This window comes from Myxocyprinus asiaticus, chromosome 6 (genome assembly GCF_019703515.2).
Source record: "Myxocyprinus asiaticus isolate MX2 ecotype Aquarium Trade chromosome 6, UBuf_Myxa_2, whole genome shotgun sequence".
NCBI classification, from domain to species: Eukaryota; Metazoa; Chordata; class Actinopteri; order Cypriniformes; family Catostomidae; genus Myxocyprinus; species Myxocyprinus asiaticus.
In genome coordinates this window covers 37,564,108-37,580,176 of record NC_059349.1, presented here as the reverse complement: position 1 = coordinate 37,580,176, position 16,069 = coordinate 37,564,108, and the positions used below count along the sequence as shown (strand labels likewise).

The 16,069-nt window shown below is 37.1% G+C and overlaps 1 gene segment (V, D, J or C); it reads left to right on the top strand.

The window, feature by feature from the left end:
- Nucleotides 1-15,602: 15,602 nt before the first annotated feature.
- LOC127442720 (T cell receptor alpha variable 14/delta variable 4-like) lies at nt 15,603-16,069 on the top strand. The segment is given in 2 exon segments: nt 15,603-15,642; nt 15,759-16,069. Coding segments are annotated over 2 exon segments (351 nt in total).

Genomic DNA, 16,069 nt, shown 5'->3' with positions numbered 1-16,069 from the left:
CTGCCTTTTGCATGCAAGTCATTTAATTGCATATTGAAAGTACATTTTATTAATTTAGGCTCTTATTTTAAAAAGCTAGTCTACTTTAAGAGTATAAACAATTTGTATTCTAAATAATTGTTGTCGTTGCAGAGTGAGACGTTTGTAGATTTTAGAATCTTAATACATGATGCACAACATTAAAACCCTTAATGTAACCATTAACTGTTACATGCCTAATTAACTTTTAACAGTGATAAATTATTATAAAAAGTTGTTCTCCTGTTCCAGGTGCCAGTTTTGGAAACGCTATCACACCAGATAGCACTGAAGAGTTTGCTGAAATAGGTTCAAATGTTAAATTATCCTGCAGTTATTCCTCTGCACAGTCACTTCAATAGTACCGTCAGTATCCAAGAAGAGCTCCTGAATTCCTTGTGCTCATATTTGAAAGTATAAAAGAGAATAAGACATCTGATGTAGATCCAAGATTCTCTACTAAACTCAGAAAAGAAAAACAAAACAAAGTGGATCTGGAGCTCTCCTCTGCTGCAGTAACTGACTTTGTTCTGTACTGCTGTGCCCTGGTGTCCACATTGACAGGAAACCCAACAACACTGTACAAAAATCCTGACACAGCTGAAGGTGGAGAATCATTTTCCTTTAAAATATCCATTTGAATTAGAGGTAGAATAAGATGGATTTTGATGACTGTGAGGGTGAAAGATAATATGATGAAATTCATTCATTCAAATTTAAAAATAAATATTGGATTATGACCATTATTATTCATTAGCTTATTTTATCTGTATTCTAGGATGTACATCAGAATCAAAGGTTTATGAGGTAAAAAGTACCAAAAGAACAAAAAATATATAAGGAAAATGTAAAGCCATACAGCAAGTAACCAAAAGAGGGTGCTGTATGCATTATAAAACATGAGAGGCCTAAGGAATAATTCACACCAAAAGTGAAAATTCTTTCATTATTTACTCACCTCATGTCGTTTCAAACATGTATGTTGTTATTTTTTCAGCAGAACAGAAAAGGAGAAATTTGAAATTATCTTCATGCTGGTCTTTTCTATTCAACAAAAGTTCAAAGTGACCACATTTGTTAAGTTCCAAAAGAGCACCATAAAAGTTGTCGATATGACTTGTGTATTCCAAGTCATAGGAGAACTTAAAAGAGAAAGAAAAATCTACACCTGAGAAACCAGTGGTTCTATTTTTTAAGCATCAGCTTTCTCAAAATATACTGTCCCTAAAAACATTCCCATTAAAGTCTAAGGAAGGTGTTTACCAGAGTGTGTAACAATAGCAAGTTGTAGTACGACATATGTTTATATTCAAATTAATGTATAATTATGGGCAGAAGGCAGGGTCAGAGCCATTCTAAAAGGAGCCAACAAGGTTAGCATCAAAACGAATAACGCGTTTTAATTATATTATTGTAATTACTATTATGACTGCTGTGTGTGCCCAATGATGCTAATCATTAGGCACACACAGCAAATATGTAATATAAAATAATAAATATAATAAATATATTTTTAAATAGATTAAAAGATTATTCCACAAAAAAATTTACATTCCCAAAATACATTAACTAACATAGATATATCTCAAAATCTACCACAGGAAAAAGTGCATCGAAAACGTTTTAAAAAACGGTTGTAAAACTCTGAACGCTATGCATTGACGTCAGCCATTATATGATTGGCCAGAGAAGACTCACGTGATCCAAGCTGACCATTACGCTTTCTACAATGGTAAAAGCGCTTAGGATGATATCTATGTATAGAATATCTCTGGCAGGGTGCTTATGTCACTAACCACACCCACACTAATTATATATAATAGACTTCCTCTCTGGTGCACTTTTCAAAAATCAGTGTAAATACAGCTACAAACACCTTAAAAAGAGATATATTTCTGCTTTGAATATGGACAGATGTCTACCACTGATTCTCTTGACACTAGAAGGTATAATACATTTATAAGTGAGTGTCAGACTTATTAGTTCAAAATGGTAAGAAATTATTATTATCAAGTACTACTGAATTGATTAAAAAAAAAATCACATGCATTTGCAGAAAGGACTTTATTTAAAATTGTTCATGAAAAAGGCTCATGTTTGATTGTACTTTTCTAAAATGTTACATGCCTTGTAGGTGTATTTGGTACAAGCACTGGACCTATACACACACATATACACACATACATATACACATATATACACATATATGAATATATATATATATATATATATATATATATATATATATATATATATATATATATATATATATATACATACATATACATACATACATATACATACACACACACATACACATACGTAGTGCAAATCTAAATACAAATCGGTTATGTACAGTGCAAGGGAATGTAATGGCAGAACAGGTAAGATGTGTTGGATAATATAAAAAGACTAAGCTGTGTATTGCACACTAATTTTTGCTCAAAGCTGTACATGAGATGGAAAGCCTGGGGGAAAAAAACTGTTCCTGTGCCTGACGGTTCTGGTGCTCAGAGCTCTGAAGCGTCGGCCAGAAGGCAACAGTTCAAAAAGGTAGTGGGCAGGGTGAGTGGGGTCCAGAGTGATTTTTCCAGCCTTTTTCCTCACTCTGGAAGTCCGAACTGTCCTTTGTAGTCTTCTGATGTCTGATTTCGTAGCTGAACCAAACCAGACAGTTATTGAAGTGCAGAGGACAGACTCAATGACTGCTGAGTAAAACTGTATAGGCAGCTCCTGTGGCAGGTTGAATTTCCTCTCCAGCTGGCGAAGGAAGTACAACCTTTGCTGGGCCTTTTTCACAATGGAGTCAATGTGGGTCTCCCACTTCAGGTCCTGTGAGATGGTAGTGCCCAGGAACCTGAATGACTCCACTGCTGCCACTGTGCTGTTTAAAATGGTGAGGGGGGTCAGTGTTGGGGTTTTTCTCCTAAAGTCCACAATGATCTCCACTGTTTTGAGCGTGTTCAGCTCAAGGCTGTTTTGACTGCACTAGACAGCCAGCTGTTCAACCTCCCTTCTGTATGCAGACTCATCATCATCTCGGATGAGGCCGATGACAGTGGTGTTGTCTGCAAACTTCAGGAGCTTGACAGAGGGGTCCTTGGCAATGCAGTCATTGGTGTAGTGGGAAAAGAGTAGTGGGGAGAGCACACATCCCTGGGGGGCACCAGTGCTGATTGCACATGTGCTAGAAGTGAGTTTCCCCTGTCTCACAAGCTGCTGCCTGTCTGTCAGAAAGCTGGTAATCCACTGACAGATAGACATGGGAACAGAGAGTTGGTATAATTTATTCTGGAGTATAGCTGGGATGATGGTGTTGAAAACTGAACTGAAGTCCACAAAAAGGATCCTTGCATATGTCCCTGGTCTGTCCAGATGTTGCAGGATATGATGCAATCCTGTGTTGACTGCATCATCCACAGACCTGTTTGCTCGATAAGCAAATTGAAGGGGATCTAGAAAGGGTCCAATGATGTTCTTCAGGTGAGCCAACACCAGTCTCTCAAATGATTTCATGACCACAGACGTCAGGGCGACAGGTCTGTAGTCATCAAGTCCTGTGATTTTTGGTTTCTTTGGGACAGGAATAAAGATTGAGCGTTTGAAGCAGCATGGGACTTCACCCTGCTCTAGTGATCTATTGAAGATCTGTGTGAAGATGGGGGCCAGCTGGTTAGCACAGGATCTAAGACATGCAGGTGAGACGCAATCTGGGCCTGAAGCCTTCCTCGTCTTTTGTTTTATGAAAGACGCGGCTCACATCATCTTCACAGATCTTAAGTGCAGGTTGAGTAGCAGGAGGGGGAGGAGGGGGTTGCAGGAGGTGTTGGTGTTTGTGTGAAGTGAAGGTCAGAGTGGGTGTGGGGTGTGAGATTGGGCTTTTCTGGCCTGATTGTACAAGACTTTGTCCCCACTCCTGTAAGCATCCTCTTTGGCCTGATGAAGCTGCCTGAGCTCTGCTGTAAACCACGATTTGTCATTGTTGAACTTTAAGTCCTAATAGGAATGCACATATCCTCACAGAAACTGATATATGATGTAACTGTATCTGTGAGCTCGTCCAGGTCTGTGGCTGCAGCCTCAAAAACACTCCAATCCGTGCAATCGAAGCAGGCTTGTAGTTTCCTCTCTGCTTCATTGGTCCATCTCTTTACAGTCCTTACTACTGGCTTGGCTGATTTTAATTTCTGCATGTAGGTTGGAAGAAGATGAACCAGACAGTGATCAGAGAGTCCCAAAGCTACTCTAGGGACAGAGCGATATGCATTCTTTATTGTTGTGTAGCAATGATCCAGTATGTTCCTGTCTCTGGTGGGGCATGTGATGTAATGTTTGTATTTGGGCAGTTCAGAGATGTGTGAGATTTTCTTTGTTAAAATCCTCAATAATAATAATAACTGAGTCCGGGTATTGTTGTTCCATGTCTGTGATTTGATCAGCCAGCTGTTGCAGCGCTGTGTTCAAACACGCATTTGGCGTGATATACACACTCACCAGAATAAACGAGGAAAACTACCGTGGTGAGTAGAAAGGCTTACAGTTAATAAAGAGCGCTTCCAAATTAGGACAGCACATCCTCTTTAACGTTGTTACATCTGTACACCAACTTTCACTGATATAAAAGCAATGTTCCACCGCCTCTCGTTTTCCCCGTTAACTCTGTGATGCGATCCGCTCTGAACAGCTGAAAGCCCGGCAGATGTAACGCACTGTCCAGAATGGCTTCACTCAGCCAGGATTCTGTGAAGCACAAGGCAGCAGAGGTTGAAAAGTCCTTGTTTGTGCAGGTGAGGAGATGTAGTTCATCCGTTTTGTTAGGAAGAGAGTGGAGTTCACTAAGTGAATACTCGGCAGCGCTGTTCGAAATCCGCGCCTACGGAGTTTGACCAGCGCACCGGCTTGTCTTCCTCGCCTGTGTCTCCTGAACAACAAAGCCGCGCCTTCAACTAAAATGTCTAGCAAAATGTCTGAATATTCAAAAACTGGGAAAAGATTGTTTGGTACATGCTGTCGAATGTTCAGGAGTTTGTCTCTGGTAAAACTGACTGGAAAAAGATAAAAACAACTAAACACAGGACAACTTACAAAAACAACAAAAGAACTGAGGAGCTCCACACCGAGGCAGCCATCCGCAGTGCCATCGTGATGATAATGTTCCGATACTCATGTCAACAGCTGACATAAATATGATCAAAGCTTTTGATTGGCTCAGGGGAAAAGGCAAACTTGCCCCTCAGGCCATCGTTGAACGTCCGTTCGCACATGCGCATGACATTCTCCAGATCTCCGCTGATTAACATTGAGGATGAAGGGCTAGCCCCACACACAGCAAATGAGAACGATTAAATGGCTTTTATGCAGCATACCTTAATAATAATAGAATTTCTCAAAAGAATGTATACTTTTTTCTTGTATAATGGACATAAAACACATACAAGTTGCGAAAAATATATTATTTTTTAAAATAAATTTATGATGATGCCATGCAATTTGAACAAGGGCTTAGCCCCACTTGCCCCTAATGTAGAGACGCAGCTGCTTTTTTGCCATTCACATCACCAATACTTCAAATAACTCTGTGACATCTGTTGTTAGTGTAACACAAGTCAGAATTTGACTGACTAGAAAAATTATAATTTTTCAATAATTATATTTTCAACAAAAATACTGAAAATATGCAATAAAATGTCTAATCAAAGTCATTGTGTAATTTAAAAAATAAAATAATAAAAAAATAACCCAACACGGAAAGTGTGATACGTATAGGTTGAGACGGAAACTGTGTGTGACATCGTAAAGACGAGATGCGGAAGCAGAGAGAAAACACGTTTCGCTGATCGCGGAAGACAAATCTAAGAGTGGTGATTGTTGATTTTGATGCTGATAAATACATTAATAAATACATTTATTTATCTAGGATATAAAAAGGAAGTCATAAGGGATAAAGAGGAACAAGCATTAATTTGTGTTTTTATTTTTTTATTTCATTGATACATTGAAATTTCATTTCACATACATTCATACATTTTTCCAAGTATAATATAAATTGGTTCAAGACATTTCCCTAGTTTGTGTGTGTTTATGTGTGCCATATCATTCTTGCCCACTGTAACGAACCTAGACAACTGGTCCATTACCTGGTGTTCCGAAGTTCAGTGGATAAGCCAAGGTAAAAAAGATAAACTCTTACAGATGTTGTTACATTAATGTGTCAAGTCAAGTCAAATAATTTTTATTTGTATAGCGCCTTTCACAACACACATCGTTTCAAAGCAGCTTTACAGAAAATCATGCATTAACAGAAAATGAAACCGTAATATCTATACAGTCTTAGATTCATAATTGTGTTGTTTGATTAAATACAATTATGAAGTGTGTATAAAAATAAGTAATTAAATAATAATTGTATTTAGAAACCCAGTGAGCAAGCCAAAGGCGACTGTGGCAAGGAACACAAAACTCCATAAGATGTTGGTTAATGGAGGAAAATAACCTTGGGAGAAACCAAGCTCTAGTGATGGGTCGTTCGCAAACGATTCGGCTCTAAGAGCCACCTCTTGTAGGTGAACGTTGGGAGCTGGCTCGCATATCAGAAGAGCCAAATCTACAGGTGCATCTCAATAAATTAGAATGTCGTGGAAAAGTTCATTTATTTCAGTAATTCAACTCAAATTGTGAAACTCGTGTATTAAATAAATTCAATGCACACAGACTGAAGTAGTTTAAGTCTTTGGTTCTTTTAATTGTGATGATTTTGGCTCACATTTAACAAAAACCCACCAATTCACTATCTCAAAAAATTAGAATACATCATAAGACCAATAAAAAAACATTTTTAGTGAATTGTTGGCCTTCTGGAAAGTATGTTAATTTACTGTATATGTACTCAATACTTGGTAGGGGCTCCTTTTGCTTTAATTACTGCCTCAATTCGGCGTGGCATGGAGGTGATCAGTTTGTGGCACTGCTGAGGTGGTATGGAAGCCCAGGTTTCTTTGACAGTGGCCTTCAGCTCATCTGCATTTTTTGGTCTCTTGTTTCTCATTTTCCTCTTGACAATACCCCATAGATTCTCTATGGGGTTCAGGTCTGGTGAGTTTGCTGGCCAGTCAAGCACACCAACACCATGGTCATTTAACCAACTTTTGGTGCTTTTGGCAGTGTGGGCAGGTGCCAAATCCTGCTGGAAAATGAAATCAGCATCTTTAAAAAGCTGGTCAGCAGAAGGAAGCATGAAGTGCTCCAAAATTTCTTGGTAAACGGGTGCAGTGACTTTGGTTTTCAAAAAACACAATGGACCAACACCAGCAGATGACATTGCACCCCAAATCATCACAGACTGTGGAAACTTAACACTGGACTTCAAGCAACTTGGGCTATGAGCTTCTCCACCCTTCCTCCAGACTCTAGGACCTTGGTTTCCAAATGAAATACAAAACTTGCTCTCATCTGAAAAGAGGACTGGGCAACAGTCCAGTTCTTCTTCTCCTTAGCCCAGGTAAGACGCCTCTGACGTTGTCTGTGGTTCAGGAGTGGCTTATCAAGAGGAATACGACAACTGTAGCCAAATTTCTTGACATGTCTGTGTGTGGTGGCTCTTGATGCCTTGACCCCAGCCTCAGTCCATTCCTTGTGAAGTTCACCCAAATTCTTGAATCGATTTTGCTTGACAATCATAAGGCTGCGGTTCTCTCGGTTGGTTGTGCATCTTTTTCTTCCACACTTTTTCCTTCCACTCAACTTTCTGTTAACATGCTTGGATACAGCACTCTGTGAACAGCCAGCTTCTTTGGCAATGAATGTTTGTGGCTTACCCTCCTTGTGAAGGGTGTCAATGATTGTCTTCTGGACAACTGTCAGATCAGCAGTCTTCCCCATGATTGTGTAGCTTAGTGAACCAAACTGAGAGACCATTTTGAAGGCTCAGGAAACCTTTGCAGGTGTTTTGAGCTGATTAGCATGTCACCATATTCTAATTTTTTGAGATAGTGAATTGGTGGGTTTTTGTTAAATGTGAGCCAAAATCATCACAATTAAAAGAACCAAAGACTTAAACTATTTCAGTCTGTGTGCATTGAATTTATTTAATACACGAGTTTCACAATTTGAGTTGAATTACTGAAATAAATGAAATTTTCCACGACATTCTAATTTATTGAGATGCACCTGTATTTATAAAAATCTAAAAAAATTAAGATATGAATAATCAAAAGATTTAAATGAATAGAATTAACGAATTCAAAGAACAAAAAAATAAAATAATATAGGCCTAAATGCTAAAGCGCACACACATTCGTTCTGACTGTCTGCTCAGACTAACAGCCTCACCTGTTGTTCCTGTCAATCAGACACGCAGTGTCAACCAATGAACCAAAGATGCGTGAGGGAGGGCGGAGCCAACTTATTATGTTGTTCAGATTGTATTCGTTTTGAATGTTACATTTATGCACTTTGTTTATATGCATTTAATAAGTTATACTTAAATGCACATGTGTAATAGCGTCCTTCTTTTTTACATTTATTTCAATTTGTGGGATGCTGCAGTTTTGCAAATTTTTATTTATTTTTCTTTGATATGGTGCAATATTCTATTATGCTGTTCAGATTGTATACATTTTGAATGGTTAGATTTATATGCACTTTGTTTATATACATTAAAAAGTTATACTTTAAATACAAATGCAAACCAATGCATTTTTAAATACATTGTGGTTAAGATAGAGTATGATTTCATTTCATAATTTAATTAGAATTGTTTTAACACCAATCATAGTCAAACTATAGCAAACTGTTTGACTTGAAAAAAATATTTAAAAAAATTAAAGAGCTGTTTGGGAGCCAAAAGAACCGGCTCTTTTTGGTGAGCTGAGCCGAACGAGCCGGCTCACTGAAAAGAGCCGGAATGCCAATCACTACTAGGCTCACTGTGGGGGCCAGTTCCCCTCTGGCTAACAGCATGAATATAATGGCAATATTACTTATTTATGTGCAGTGCAAATGTGTCTTTTATTCATTACCAATACCCTACAACAATAATCTGGTTGAAGGATCTTCTAAAATTTGCAATCATTCTTGGTGAGTATAATTTGTTACTCTCTGATCATTTAGTTTTGTCTCTATATTGAAAGGCTTTTTTCACAAAATTGTTCATATGTGTTTACAGAATGCAGATCAGAGGATATAGTTGATCAGCCAGATAAACATGTAATTGAAATTGAAGGAGTATCAGTAACATTACAGTGTAAATATACTGCATCTACAAAAACACCAGACCTCTTCGGGTACATCCAGAGAGCATATGATTTCCCTAAATACATCCTGAGAAGAAACACATATGGAGCAGAAGATATTGGCACTGAGTTCCAGGAGAGATTTCACTCTGAAGTGAAGACAGAATCAGTTCCACTGACAATCCAAAATCTACATGTGTCTGACTCTGCTGTGTACTACTGTGCTCTGAGGCCCACAGTGAATAAACCACATTCAACGCTCATACAAAAATATTATGCTTTCAACTGATGTGTTTTCCTCATGTACTATAGCATTACTTTATATAAACATAATCACTGTTAGATAGCATGAGAAATGTTGAAATTAAACCTAACTATATTAGCTTGATTATACTAGTACTATTTAATAGTTTTAAAAGTGTAGAGTTGAAAATAAACAAAAGAATTAATTTCTGGGTTATAACCCTTATTTCTTTGTGAAAACAGTCCTCTTGCATTCCAAGACTTACAGAGAGTGCTGATAGTGATCTATCAGCCTGTTGGTTGAGGTGTTTGTGTATTGGGACTCTGCAAATGGTAGCAACTTGAACACAGTGGGGGTTAAAGGTGGTCTGCTGATTGGTTAGTAATGTATCTGGTCTATTTGTGGTCACATGGTCAAGCAAAGGATAAAACAGGATTGCGGCTTATGTTCTGGGCTCTTTATATTTGTTTCTCTGTCTATTTGTAACAATTACATCTAAATTGTAACCATATGATTTAACCTTGTAAGACTTTACTGTTATTAAACATTTCCTTTTTAATCCATGTCCAGTTTAATTTGACTGTGTAACTTATATTAAACTTAAACTATAAACTTAAAGGTACACTCTGTAATTCTAATCCAATACACTTTTTGTCAAATTCTGCAAATATCTCCTCACAGTCTGCTAGCTGTCTGTACTGTGGGTGGGCTGAAAAAAAATCTAGTATTTGTACACAGCCCTGGCTCTGTAAATGGGACAAAAACAAACTGGATCGGACCTATCCACACAACACTACTCCAGCCAATCAGCAACAGTTCTTGCACGTGCACAGGATGGGAGGTGGGGGCAGGGCAAGAGGGAAATTCATTAGAAGAGTAATGGCAAATCTGGCTGATGCAAACTTTCTAAACTCCAAGGAGGACAAATGGCTGAGAAACAGACCAAGAGAAAAAGGTCAGACGAATATAAACTAAAAAAGAAGGATTATGATAAGTTGAGGGTGGAGCTTCCAAAGGAGCACTGAAGGGCGGGGTGTGTTTGTTTTGGCAGTTGATTTCGAATATCAACAGTGTTTCTCAGGAATCGAGTGCACCTTTAACTGCTACATATTGCATTACAATAAGGTCATAGTATGGTTCTAAACAACGCTCTCCTACATTATTAACTATTCTAACTGCGCTTCTTTCCATTGTTGTTATAAGTAACAGAAGGTTGTAATAGATAAGAAATGTACAGTTTTATTCCATCTTTCTGTTAACATTTCTTCAGCCATATTGGCTTGAACCACTGTAGTTGAAAACCCCACCAAAACATATTAGAACTCTCGGAAACAACATGCCGACTTCCCGTGTGAACATGTTGATTAAATAATCAGCCTGAACATATCAGGTGATCTCTCTGTTAGTTGGCAATTTCACTAATTAAGTTAAATAAATTTGCTAATGTAGGCTATTTATTCCACATTAAATCATTTGTATCATCAAATTCAGTGATGACCAACAATGATCACTTTTTACTCCTACATTTACATTTATGCATTTGGCAGACGCTTTTATCCAAAGCAACTTACAGTGCACTTATTACAGGGACAATCCCCCTGGTGCAACCTGGAGTTAAGGTGCCTTGCTCAAGGACACAATGGTGATGGCTGTGGGGATTGAACCAGCAACCTTCTGATTACCAGTTATGTGCTTTAGCCCACTACGCCACCACCACTCCTAAAATAAACCTTTTTCTTTAGGAAATATTTTGTTCAATTGGAAATATTATGATTTTGTAAAATGAAAAATGTATTACTGCAGTCTTTTTGTCTTACAGTAGCACTTACATAAAAATATTTCAGTTTAAATATGGAAATGAGGACAGGAATACCTCATTTCTTCCAGAGAGCAGGAACGAATTCACATATTCTCAACATGTGAAAAACACAGAGCTACAGCTCATAGTACCATAACCAATAAAGAACTTATCTGATCTTATTAAAATGCATGGAAACCTTCTAATGTTGCTCACAGTATTGGATGCATTCTTCCACAAAGATGCTGTATATGGACGGTTCCAAAGCAGAAAATTACCTGGAACTTTATTGAAATGTCAGTTACTGTAAATCCTGTACTGTCACACTGAGCTGCCCATATGATACAAACTTTGAATATGCTTTGCTCCATTGACCTAGATCTATCCCAGCTGCAGCATCCATTATCTATCTATTTTGTTCATTCACAAGAGGTATTTGAGAACCTGAATATATTAAGAGGAGACATCTTTTAGAACTGTAATAGGGATACACAGATCTGTCAGAAGGAAAGAGTGAAATCAGTCAAATGTTTCTCTCTCAACAATGGCAAAATGGGCAATAATTGCTCTTTTCTTCACAGGCAGCACACAGTTTTGGTCAGAACTGTAACACTTTTTGTAGCTGTTTGATTATGCAATATGTGACAGTGATTGATAGCCCCAGTTTGCAGGTGACAAGACAAAGTTGAACATCCAACAAGAGAAATGACTTCAGCTGAGGGAGCTCAATTGAATTTACTGTGCAATTACACCATTATAAGTGCTGAAACTCTCCTCTGGTACAAACAGCTACCAAACAGATCACCAACATTCATTCTGAGTGAGTTTACAATTGGGAAAGGAACTACTGAGCCCACATTCAATGAGAGGTTTCACACAACACTGAACTCCACATTAAGTACAGTTCCACTCCAGAATATTCATGTGTCTGACTCTGCTGTGTACTACTATGCTCTGACACTTACTGTGAATAAAAAACATTCAACACTCATACAAAAATATCAGTGCTAAACCCCATGTTTTGTATCTTGTTGGGGGGAAAAATTAGACTGATTTTTATTTGTATTTTTAATTTTTTTACCTTTTATTCATCATAGCTTATATAGGTTTTGTAGGTTTGGATTCATTTATTGTCTCTTTGTTATATATTAAGAAGCATTTTCAACTAGTAAATTACTGTAAAATAATACATTTATTTTATATTTTGTTTATTATATTTTTGATATTTAATGTTATGTTTTTGCATAATAACTCTAGCTACCCAAAAGAGCATAGAATAAAGCTATACATACATACAAAGCTTAAGATAAATGTATCGAGCCCCACATGACTTGTGTGCATGGGTTTTGCTGGATTTAGCTTGGAAAAGCAATGGTGTGAGTGTGCATGTGAATTATATCTGAACCATTTCTAGTATTAATACCATTAACATCAACATCACAGTGCCCAAATTTGATGGAACACACCTTCAAAATACATAAAGCCACAAAATAAAAGAAACAGCAACATTTCACAGAGAGCAGGAAGTTCCTTAGTGACTCTATGACTTAATAGCTTCGACTTACCGCAGCATACAGATCAGAGCTCTGAGAGCATCAACACAGAACTGCCTTCATCTTTTTTTCTAAAACATGGACAGACAACTCAGTCTGATTTTAATTATATCTTATGGTAAGCAACAACACCTTTTATTCCAGTATACAAGTTAAAAGATTATTCATTGTGTCAATTATATTTTTATTTATTTGAACAAGTCTTTAATGTACTCTTAAGACAATTTTTATTTTTGCAGGTGTAATGGCTGTGGACCAGATTGGGCCAAATAAGGATACAAATATCATCAGCAGAGAAGGAGAATCTGTGACACTGAGTTGCTCATATGATTCAAGCAGCAGTAATGCTGATCTTTACTGGTACAGACAGTATCCTAACATAGAACCTCAGTATTTAATATTTTCATCAGGCAGTGGGAGTGGAACACCATCTGATCCTCGGTTTCAGTCGACTACATCCCCAAAATCCACTGAATTCATGATTAATGGTGTAACTCTGTCAGATTCAGCTCTCTATTATTGTGCTCTATTAGCCCAGTAATGCAAAGTCTATGCGAAGCTGAACAAAAACTGATATTCCTTTTTTTTTTCTTTTTTTCTTTTTTTTACTTTGAACCAATACCACACCCACCCCACAAACATTTATGCTCAGAGTTTAAAAATAATAAATGTGGCAACACCTGTGTGTGGATATTTATGAGATTATAACTTGATTAAAAAAAGGTTAAAGGAAAGTAATGAAAATGTAAAAGTGAAACAGTATTCAACCTCATGTAAATGATTTACTAATATGTTAATGTAGTGTAGTTTTAACAGCATCCTACTGAGCTCAAGAGTTATAGGTATACATTAATAATGTGTGAAACAACTTATAGGGGTGATAAGTGCAACCTAGATGTAAAATCAGAGTAAATTGTATTCTAAGTTATAAGCTTAAAACTAACTAAAGTGCATATTTAACTAAAATATGTGAAGAAACTAAAGACAAGTAACTAGAAACAGAATGAAAACCAATGAGTCAGAAAAATATGCAAAATTTTATATTTATTATTAATACTTGCAAATATATGTAAAACATATTGCAGGTAAACTTGACCAATAAGAGTCTGGATCAGCGCTGCAAATGTGATTTATCCAGTCAGACAATCTTGCTGTAGCCGCTGACTCCATCCTAGAATTAACGCAGACAGACACAGAACAGACGAAGAAGCGAAGAGCAGCGAGATGCTGATCAACTGCGCTGTTAGGAATTTATAGCAGCAAAAGTGTGAAAAATATAAAAGATTAGTTTAATCTTAAACTAAAGCTCTAGACAAAGAGAAAAAATACCTGAGAGTGAATCTTGATGTCTAATCAAGATAAAGCTGAGTGAAGTCATTTATTTCACTGTTCATCCAGATAAAACCTGGAAGAAAAGAACAAGTTTATTTAATTATCGAGGAAATCAGTAAGTTTAATCTTTTATTCTAAATATAAATGAGAATCAGAAACATAAACTTGTTTGAATAAACTTAGTTGAGAAACTGTGTTGTGTAAATGCTACCACGAGGCATAGCATTTAGAGCTAAAGCTAATGCATGTATTGTACGTTAAGAAAGTTAAAATAATCTTCTGAAATATTAGGAAATGTTTCTGGGAATGATTTCCTGCTTTGTGCAGGCCAGTTTTTGTATATATGTGTTTTGTTCGAGTTGGACCACATTTTCAATGAGGATAGTGAACATTTCATCGTGGATGTTTCTGCACGAACTTTCTGGAAAGTTTGATGGCGAGTCAAAAACCCAAGAGTCTCATCTGAACTGTGAATATCTTCTGTTTGTGGATTTCTGAATAATCTTCAATTCATCTCTACTTTGAATTCATTCGACAATGAAAAGGTTGAGGTATTTGTGAGTCTGGACAGTTATTGAATGTTATTTAGTACTTTTGGTGATTCAGTTGATTGATTATTGTTTGTTTAATGAAATAAAAAATGCATATCTCTTCTGGTACGAACAGCTACCAAACAGATCACCAACATTCATGTTGAGTAAATATGCTTTTGCTGAAGGAACAACTGAGCCTGAGTTTAAGAAGAGATTCTCTGTTACACTGGATTCCACATTAAAAACAGTTCAACTGACAATCCAGAATCTGCATGTATCTGCTGTGTATTACTGTGCTCTGAGGCCCACATTGACTAAACACATCCCACACTCATACAAAAACATGCTTCACCAAAATAGATAATAGTTTTCCAACTGCACCAGATCAACACTAAACTAGGTGTATTTATTTGAGAAACGTTAGTACAAGGAAAGACTATGGTCCTGCAAGGCCCCGGGGCACAAGCCTGTTTGGAGGCCCCCTCTGGTTGCAACTGTGAGTTGTAATGTTTAAATAACCAGAAATGAAACTGCAAATATGACGAAGTTGTAAATATGAGAAATAAAGTTGTATTAATGATAATAAACACACAATATGTGTAATTAATTGCAAAAGAGACAAGCAGAAAACAACATCAAAACTGATGTTCAGATGGCACTGTTAGTGCTGAGGCGGGACCAGGAACAGATAACATTTCTCAGAGCACACATTCAAGAGGCGTTCATTTGTTTATATCAATTTTACTGTAAATCTGTTTATGCGTGACACCAAGAAAGCAGCATCTCACAGAAAGCCGGAAGCTACATAGTGACTTTACATCTGAAAACTCACAGTAACAGAGCTACAGCTTAGAGGACAGACGGCAATAACAGAACTGACCTGAATGAGTAGACATGGAAAGACACCTGCTTCTAATTTTAATCCATATTTCAGGTAAAATAGGACACTTTTTTTTTTTTCATTTCGACTACATGTATGTGTACAAAAAGATCCAAGGGACAGAGATAATTTTGTGCAACTTTGTGCAAAAATATTCTTGTTTGTTGTAGGTGTGATGACTGCAGAACAGATCAACCCAAATAAAGGAACTAAAATTATAAAGAAAGAAGAGGAGAATGTGACCATGAGCTGCTCATATGACACAAGCAGCAGTTATGTTAGACTTTACTGGTATAGACAGAATCCTAACAAAGAACCTCAGTATTTAATGTGGAAAGAGGCTCGGTCATGGAATGATACTGCAACCCCCTCTGATCCTCGGTTGCAATCAACTACATCCGAAACATCCACTGAACTCATTATTAATGGTGTAACTCTGTCAGATTCAGCTCTCTATTACTGTGCTCTAGAAGCCCAGTGA